At 40.3% G+C, this 9,904-nt stretch overlaps 1 protein-coding gene across 1 annotated transcript; it reads right to left on the bottom strand.

Moving 5' to 3' along the window:
* Window positions 1-8,410: 8,410 nt before the first annotated feature.
* On the bottom strand, window positions 8,411-9,885 carry LOC134656507 (cuticle protein-like). The gene is made up of 2 exons (XM_063512067.1): window positions 9,762-9,885; window positions 8,411-9,377 (listed from the first exon to the last, which is right to left on the bottom strand). The coding sequence occupies exons 1-2, from the start codon at window positions 9,819-9,821 to the stop codon at window positions 8,469-8,471; spliced, it is 969 nt and encodes a 322-aa protein (XP_063368137.1). The 5' UTR covers window positions 9,822-9,885; the 3' UTR covers window positions 8,411-8,468.
* Between the last annotated feature and the right edge of the window lie 19 nt (window positions 9,886-9,904).

Genomic DNA, 9,904 nt, shown 5'->3' with positions numbered 1-9,904 from the left:
CACGCGGTGCCGCCGAGCGGCGTGCGGCGCCGCAGATTTCTGCGGTGCCGCGCCGGTATTTTCTTTTGAAATGATTTGCATCTTCATTCATTATACGAAGATATGGGTTCACCCAAAATTTTCTTTTCAATTGTTTTTTAATTTCTGCGCCTTCTTAATAGGGCTGGCAGTACACCGAGAAATTCAGTAAAATGCTGCAAATGATGTTAAAGGTATGAAAATCGGTACGATTGATCTTTAGGGCATTTGAAACAATTTGACCCGAGGCACCATTAAATAAAAAAAACGAGATGAGTTATCTTTTTTTGTATGGAATTTGAAAAAACTGTTTTGAAACCTATCGTGTGTGGTATTAAACGAAAGGGCTTTCTGAGCCGATTCCAAAAACATCATATCATTACATTTCAGTCTTTTTTTTTATATTATAATAAAAATAATTTTCAAAACATACCAAGTTTGGGCTTCGCCAGATACAATACCGTTCAATATTTTTTTGTAAAATATACCTCAAATTATACCTAATATGCTTATATCTAACCCTAAGAAAGCAATTTTGAAAATAATTACATGAAATATGTTTTTTTTTAATTTTCAATTTTACAAAGTGTGATCTATGAATCTCTCAATTAAATATTTAAATAGAAAGCATAAAATTAATATAAGTATAACGGTTTTTCCAGAATGTCGCTTATATCTCGGAATCTATAAGTCGTAGTAAAAATTATCTATGTAAGAATTAACTGAAAATCTCACCTTTTACTAAGTGCATTGCAACCAATTTTGTAAATTGGCAGCAATGCATTTAGTACTCATCTGTCAGAGATGACAATTAAAATTAGGTTGGCAACAATGTATTTCATACAATATTTTTTAAGTGGTGATTACACGAAGTATCGTAAAAGTACCAAAAATACTGCGTGTATGCACAAATACTTTTTTGGGGAATAGACTAAAGACTTGTCTTGACAACTATAACATAGGGGTTTAAAGGTGTGTACGACCTTTTAAATGACAAATGTAACTATTTTCAAAATTGCTTTATTAGAATTAGATATGAGGATATTAGGTATAATTTGAGGTATATTTAACAAAAATAGTAGTTTATGTGACTGCTACATAATGAGAGGCATCAAAATACGAGTGTGGGTTTAAGAAACGAACGTTAGTGAGTTTCTTAATAGGATCACACGAGTTTTAATGCCTAATTATGTACAGTTACATACACTACTTTATCTAAACAGTAAACACATACTTAAAACGAATTAAAAGATAAACTGTACGCCAAATGACGGTGAATGAATACTTTTTTCACGCATGTCACGCATCCATAGTTTTTTTTTAATTCCTAGACAAAAGAATAGAGTTCCTATTCTCATGTCACTCGAGATCAAATATCGTGCGGTTAATATTAAAAAACATACTAAACTGACGTTTCATATCGATAACTGTTTTAATATCTATGGATACTAGAATAGAGACCCACTTGAGTTTTGACTGCTGTTCCAAATTTAAACTCATAACGATACTAAAAATTTGTAACGTTATAACTACTTATAACATTACATTACAAAGTTTCCTACTACCACAGATAAGAAAGTTCTCATAGTAAAATTGGTTGTATAGCCTGACCAGTGATATATGATAATTGTCAAGAGGGCGCTGTTATTCTCATGTATAGGGTGACAATTCAGTGTAGTATGAAAAAATTAGTTCCAGTGAAATTCCGCAACATGGCGCACCCTCAATAGATCCTGGTTCACCTATAATAAAGCTGGTCATTTCCTACGGTTTCTGAACGCATTATAGAGCACTAATGACATGTGTGTAGATAAAAATTTTAACGGTATTGTATCTGGAGAAACCCAAACTTGGTATGTTTTGAAAAATATTTTTATTATACTTTAAAAAAAAAGACTCAAATGTAATGATGTGATTGATATATTTTTGGAATCGGCTCAGAAAGCCCTTTCGTTTAATACTACACACGATAGGTTTCTAAACAATTTTTTTTTAAATTTCATACAAAAAAAAGATGACGTCATAACTCCTCTCGTTTTTTTATTTGTTGGTGCTTCGGGTCAAATTGTTTCAAATGTCCTAAAGATCAATCGTACCGATTTTCATACCTTTAACACCATTTGCAGCGTTTTTTGGCGAACCGCTATCGCTATAACAACAGCAAGAGCAGAACACGTGTGAAGGAATCCATGTCTGATTAAACAACTGGTAGTCGAATTTTATACTTTACTATGCAGCGTGGCATCGCACGCGGCGCCGCACGCCGCTTGGCGGCACCGCGCGCGGCGAAACTCACCGCTTTGCGGCACCGCGCGCGGCGAAACGCACCGCTTTGCGGCACCGCGCGCGGCGCCGCGCACCGCTTTGCGGCGCCGCAGCGCGGCACCGCAAGATTTTGCGTTGCGGCGGGCGTCGCCGCAGATTTCTGCGGTGCCGCGCCGCGCGGCGGCGGCGGCGCCGCACCGCTGACATGTGGCCGGGCCCATACATAATAGTACAAATGGCGGACTTAATGCCGAAAGGAATTCTCTACCATTCAACTAATGGGTCAAACCAGAAAGATTAGGTGTATGTGTAGGTAGGTCTTTTAAAGTACGTAAATGTACTTGAAAACAAGACATCAGATCAATATTGCTATTATGTATTTGTAAATTTACACATACACTAACCTTTGCCCCAAAACATAAAATTTTATTTGGTTTTTTATCCAAACAACGCGCAGCAACAGTAAATATGTGTTTTGGTTGTTTATTTGATTAGAAAGATTATTTTACAAAAATAAATTAAAAATAACACAATTTATTCTAAACACAGCTAAAATATTAGTTTAAATACCCGTGTAACAAGTAGATGAGACGACTCGTAAGCGAGCCCGCGCGTCCCCCGGGGCCCGTTGCAAAAGGAATGGATAATTCAATCACCTCCGGAACGTACCCGCTAATCCCGAAATTAGCAATACGATATGAATAAATAGATTTCGGTCGAACAAAGCTCGCCCTGGGAATAGAGGGAGTGTTTAGCGAGTCATTAGTTTTGCTAATGACGGGTTGCGTTGCGTGCGTTTATTTTATTCCAATGGCATTATGGCAATGTGTTATGGCGGGGCATTTTGCTCGGCGTTTTATGAAGGCGTTTATGTTTAGGTTAAAGCCGTTAAACTTTTTACCCGGCAGCAACCCGGCAGTCGAAAGAAGAGGAGCTAGTGCCTTTCGAACGTCTATTTATGTATGCATTCTGTATGTATGTCTATTTTTGCGTTGTTCGTTATGTCAAACGGCCCGACGAATTTTACAACATGAGGTAGTGTAAGATTCTCCTCAATACAATTCATAGGTAGTGAGGTGTTGAAGAGACAGTTAATTATATAATTAGTCCGTTTATTTGTAATTAATTATTATAACATGATTCGCCTTTACATGCCCTTTTAAGTCGTCCACATTCTTAAAATAAAAATACATAAATACAATGCTAAAATAATCAGTTCGGTATGGGTTGGTTTAAGAAAGTTTGAAATGCAAATTCGTGCCCAATTTCGAGGCTTCTAAAACACGAAAAATCAATGTCTGAAAACGACAAAGAAACACAGCTATGTATTTCTGTTTATGGCTGAGGCGCTCGGTTGTCCCCATTTACATAAACAGAGCTTCACAATATTTACAGGAAAGCATCTGTCTCACCCTCGCTCGTCTTTCTCTGTCATTGCCTGGAGTAGACTCTGGGCCGATACCAGTATGGCATTGCTACGATTTGACACGGTGATGGTGCAATAGTTTTTTAGTAAACGCCTTCTCCAGAGCACACTTAACGCTCATAATATCTAAGTAGGTAGGTACCTAATATAGTTACCTAAACTTTCTCAATTCGCATCAATTTCGAGGTATAACTTCTGTTGGAAGGTCAGATGGCAGTCACTTTGTCAATTCTTGAGATAATTTTGAAAAAATCTGACACCAGTTTTCATTAAGCTGCAACCAGGAAAACGCTAAGACGAAGGACTTAAATCATAGGTATTTACCACTATCCGCACTGTTAGCTATTCGTAAAGCTTTTTTCAAAGACAAAGTCCAACGATCATCAGTTAAAAGCACTATGAGTGTTGCAAAATCATAGTCAGGTGATTAAATATAAATTAGAAAATTCTTTACCTATTTAAATATATGTGGCTCTAGCGGCTCTTGCATATTCAAGCAATAGAAAGACAAATATAACAAATAGACGAACGAACGAACAAAGTGACTTCTCATCTGCTCGCAAAAATGGGTGTCGAGAGGGTGGTGACGAATCGGGCTGCGTCCTCTCAGGGTTCAGCCCGGGGAGGCAGCGGGGCCGGGGCCGGAAGCAATTAGCCGGCGCGCACGCGCGCGCTTCCTCCGCCTAATTGGCGTATCGCTCGATGTGTCCCATTATAATCCATGTTGATATTATCTGTGGATTAGTGCCGTGGTTGCGGTCACTGTCTTGAATGTGTTATTATCTGTGAAGGCGGTGCGGTTGCTACTGATGCTTGCTTGAAGCCACTTGACTATACATACCTACACTACATATGAGGCATGATATGTTCAATCACGGTTGAATGTACAATCATTTGTGGTTCGGTTCGTTGGTGTTCTGTCTAGTTAAAGCATCATTATTGTATTTCTTTGATTATTCTATTTTTAAATATAAAGAGCACCAACCCCTCTGTGATCAGAACCGAAGGTGCTTAAACCTATAGGTAGCTTAGGTACGTCTACTTATCCCATTATAAGAAACCATTGGTTGCGGTCACTCAAACGCTTAAGTTTCCATACGTTTCCAGCGATAAAATGTGGCTGCGCCATAATAAACGCCACGAGCTTCCGACATAGATAATTAAAGTGTTTGAATATTATTTTAAGGTCTTATTTTAACCTTCCCTGATTGAAAATTTCAGGACACAAATAAAAAAATATTTTTTATTATATTAATGTTCTTTGATTCCCGCGAGTGAACCCCTAAGGTTCTTTATTTGAAATTTTTATAACGGTAGTAGATGAGTTGAGCCAAGTAGTGGAGCCCGCAGTGGAGGCGTGGAGCAGCAATTAGTCTGTTACTAAAAGTACATCAACACCCAAAATATCTAAAGGAAGACAGCAAATAATACACTCAATAAATAATGAACCACTTGTTTAAAACATGGCCACTACGACACGCGGTCATCTGAAAGCAATCTGGTTCACAACTTCACAACGCCCCCGCGAAGACAGAAGACTGCATGTCGAATAGACGCGTGGCGAACACGCGTGGCGGTAGCGATTAGCAACTATCGCTGAATCAGACATTGTTAGGATTTCCTTTACTTCACTGATGTGTAGAGAATGAAATAATTGTATTGACATTGAGAGGACTTGTAATGGTCGCATTTGTCCCTACTGGCAAATTGTGACCAAAGCATGCAATTTGACTAACTTAATAAGGAATTGATATGTGTCGCCATTAGATATAGGTATAGGAGCGGCCGAGGGGCTCAAAAATATCTGAACACACGCTCTATAGTGCACGCAATAGAGGAGGGTTCAGATATTTGTGAGCACCTTGGCCGCTCCCATATATCTGATGGCGACTTTACTTAGCATACCTATACCTAGCAGTTAAGCATAATTCTCTTTCTAACACATAGGTACACTAATTACAGTGGAAATGGGACTTTTTAAATAATTTGTTGGCCTATCAGCAACACTTTTAACTGACCATGAGTACTTATCTTTGCAATAAATACGAATTGTCTACATCACAACTTCACAACAATGCTTGATGAAGACTGTATCGAATTGTTGAATAGAGACGCATGGCGTGGCGCGTGGCACACGTCGATTAGCAACTGTTACTGAGTGGTGGTTGTTAGACTCGTTAGGCTTTAGTTAATGATTCCACTGGTGTGGCTTTGTACAAGAATTAAACGGTTCTTTTGACATAAAGAGCTTGTAATGTCCGCGCTCGACTTTCTATCTGAAGAACGGGGAAAAAAATTGAGTAAATTGAAAGAGATTGTATGTTGGCCTACTGTACAGCCTAAACGACTTGAGTGATAATAAAGTATGATAAAGTGTCGTTAGATTTGTGTAGGTTATGAAACCCTAAACATGTACATACCTACTACTTGTGTTAACCTACTTACAAACAGGTAGCTTTAGCAACACGTGCTATACTTAATTACTAACAATAAGATCGATAATAAATGTATTACAGCTTTAACTTATAAACCTCTCGTTAGTGTAGCAAATTAACATTAATCAACTTTTTGAGTTTTTCTCGTGAACAATTTCTCTGCTCTACCTATGCGGCGCAACCGAGGCTTTATCTCATACAAAAATATGATATACCGATGGATGTCAAATTTCAGATAGCATAATAAATAAAATTACTTGAAACACAAATCTCTAAAATGTACCTAAGTATGTTACGTTTATGGAACAATATATTTGGGTATATCCACCGTGATCATTTATAAGCTTCATATATACGTTACGTTACGTAACCACAACAAACAGATGTTTGTAACATGTTTCACCATACAATTATGCAGCTTATGATGAAGAAAGGAAATCATTTTTCATAAACATCAACCCTTTATCACAAAATTCATAAACAACATAATAATTAAGTGCCATCGTACTATTAGCTATTATCTAGATAGGACTATGTCGCTTTTGACCGAATATCCCCGTTTTCAACTTGAATGCGATGCAACCGATGGCTTTTTTAAGACATTCCAATTTCGTTATTTGTTCGTTACCTTTTTTAACCTTTTTATTACCATTACTTATATCCAGAAAAAAATGTAATACCTGCATGCTGAAAATTTGGTACAAGTGGTACAACAAATAAAAACATTATTTGAAATCATTAAAGTTACTTTCACAGCTTGTTTCATCGGCACGGCGACTGACAATGACGTTTAAGTTCGAAGTTAATTTTAGAAGATACAGTCATGCAAAAATGTAAAATCTGGTAATTAAATATCAAAATTGAGAATTTCAATTAAGTAAGTAGATAAGTAAGTTACCACGCAGTAGGACAAAGACAAGGCATTTAGTTCCCATGATGTAGAACTTGTAGAAGTCTGTAAGTAAGTAATAACACCTACTGACTGTGACAAGGTCCTAAATGACCATAAAAGGGGAGACCGGAGTAGTTCATCATCCGATAATAGCGGATTATCGCGACAACCCTTTGTGGTAAAAACTGCACCAAACATTTGCCGCTACTGATTATTTAATGCGCGCCCGGCATTAACTCCGTCAGTGAATTTGTAATCACGACGGCTCTGTGACATTCTGACGTGTTGGTAAATATTTATCAAAATATTACGGCTTTTCGTGTTTTCATTCGGTTCGGTATTTATTTAAATGTTTTGTAGTAGATTGTCTTTTGTCTAAACCAAACGTATTATGCAGGTGCGCGCCTGTCCGTCTCTCAGTCCACCTGTCAGCCACTCAGCGGTTTATAATATAACTCAAGACCGTATTAGGATTTAGGTCAGCGCAATACTAGGTACCTATAGGTATAGTCCTACTCTCCTCTCCTTATTAATTTTACCAAATTATCATTAATTCCAAAAAACCGTTTTCAAAAACTGTCGAATATTCAGAAGGGTTTCAAGTACCTACATATGTTATTCTCTTATGTCTATTAAAAATGTTAGAACATTAATGGTGTTGGGAAAAAAATACTTTCGGACGATTACCAAGGAAAGGAAAAGTTGACAAATTACTGAACATTATTTTCATTTGTGTACGTACAATACAATAAAAAAAAATTGTTTGTCGTCTAAACTGTGTTTTTAAAACACCAAAGGCAACCCTAATAAAGACATCCTACTTAGTTTAAAACATACAAATGCAGCCCTTTCATAACTAAATATTATCGCGACCCCTTTACGTCAGCGCGCTACGGGACTTCACAAATAAAATATTCACATCACACGTTGAACAAGCCCTCCGCGTCCTAACAACCACTTTCGCCATCAGTCGCTGTCAATTTATATTTGCCTGTAGGTAATCAAAATTTGCGCGTCGACACGTTCAAACGGCAGTTTGTCCGAGGCCGGCCAAGGGAAACACCCTGCCCCCCGCGTGCTTCCTGCCGCAGGGTGGCAGAGGGGCTTTAGGACCATATTCTCAGGCGGCCGACTAAACTAGCCCAATGAATAGGTGTCAAGAGCAATGCGTCAGAGTGGCCCGGCGGCTCCGGGCGCCCTACGTGCCGCGTAACCGGAGCTCCTCGCCTCATAATGCTACATAATTCAATTGATTCCCCGACACTACCCGCACGCTTGCTACTAACTTCGTTTGGAGCGTTTTGATATCGGATACGCTTTGACGCCTCCTTGTGCAATTCTTCTGACCGCTCGGGGGAAAATAAAAGGCGAAAATTCGATTTATAGGCTATAGTGATGTATTAAAATAAATACTAACTTAACAATTAAGTACTTAATGTTGGTACGAGACAGCTGGCGATGAGTAGGTAACATGGCCGACGTGGGTGGGGTAGGCGTGAGGGGCCGGCGCGTAGGCCACGTGGTGAGCGGCCGGAGCTTGGGCATACGCCACGGGAGCAGGTGCGTACGCGACATTAGCGCCGGGCTGGGCATAGGCGACCTTGGCGGCGTGCTGAGCGTAGGCCACGGGAGCTGGTTGCGCGTACGGGATGGGCTGCGCGTAGCTTATAGCGGGCGCTGGCGCCGGGGCGTAGGCCACTCTGGCGACAGGTTGGGCATAGGCCACTGGTGCCGGCGCCGGGGCATACGCTACTTTGCCAACATGTTGAGCATAAGTCACTTGCGCTGGTGCAGGAGCGTAGGCTACTTTGGCGACAGGTTGAGCATAAGCCACTTGGGCTGGTGCAGAAGCGTAGGCTACTTTGGCGACAGGTTGAGCATAAGCCACTTGAGCTGGTGCAGGAGCGTAGGCTACTTTGGCGACAGGTTGAGCATAAGCCACTTGAGCTGGTGCAGGAGCGTAGGCTACTTTGGCAACCGGCTGAGCGTAGGCTACCGGGGCGGGAGCAGCCGCGTACGCGACCTTCTGGGGCGCTCCCTCGTAGCGAACCACAGCGTTGAACCCGTGGATCTTATCAGCAGTGTACTCCACGATGCGCTGCACGCCATCGGGCTGAACGAGAGTGTAGAATCCGTGGACAGCATCTCCGTTGCGGTTCTCTTTGGCTTGTTTAGAGTCTCCGGAGAGCTGGTCGTGGACGGAGTACTCGTACTCGTACTGGGCGGGGGCCTCGGGCTCCTCGTAGAGCACCTTGGCGGTGGGCGCGACCTGGACTGCCTCGGGGGCGACCTCCACGACCACGGCCGCAGCCGCTGCTACCATGCAGAAGAGAGTTGTAATCTGTTGGAGAGATGGATGACTCTATAATCAAAGCGCTAATATCCACTACAACTAGCATTCACCAGAACTGGAATAAATTAAGGTACAACAACTCTTACGACTGATTTTAATGTTACCATTTATCAATGTCTTAAACTTTGATTGAAAATCGTAGATGTGAATCAAGGGGGTTGTACAGTTGTATATGGTTGTTCATTTATTTTTCTAAAAGCTTTAATTATGATAAAAGCACTGAAGGCAGTTAGGATTCCACATTTAATCAAATCTAAATCATTGCGTAGCTCGAACTAGTTCTAAATAAAACTGGATTTCATTAAGTAACTAGGTAAGTACTGGATTTTAATCAATATATTTATTAACGAGATGAATTGATGCTTTACTCACTTTGACTGCCATGTCGAGTGTTTGTCCGTCAGTGTGCTGAGATGAGCGCTGGCGCAGCATTTATACGTGACAGTTGCGCATACGATGACACGCCCTGCGTCTAGGGTCAAAAACCGGATCAATTCAAACGTTATGTAATTTTG

The sequence above is a fragment of the Cydia amplana genome, chromosome 18 (genome assembly GCF_948474715.1).
Source record: "Cydia amplana chromosome 18, ilCydAmpl1.1, whole genome shotgun sequence".
NCBI lineage: Eukaryota > Metazoa > Arthropoda > Insecta > Lepidoptera > Tortricidae > Cydia > Cydia amplana.
The sequence above is the reverse complement of the archived record's forward strand: the minus strand, read 5'-3'. Positions and strand labels throughout refer to the sequence as shown.

Coding starts and splice junctions, on each gene's coding strand:
- LOC134656507 (XM_063512067.1), bottom strand. CDS start 9,821: ATGCTGCGCCAGCGCTCATCTCAGCACACTGACGGACAAACACTCGAC. Junction 9,378..9,761: donor CACTCGACATGGCAGTCAAA/GTGAGTAAAGCA, acceptor TCTCTCCAACAG/ATTACAACTCTCTTCTGCAT.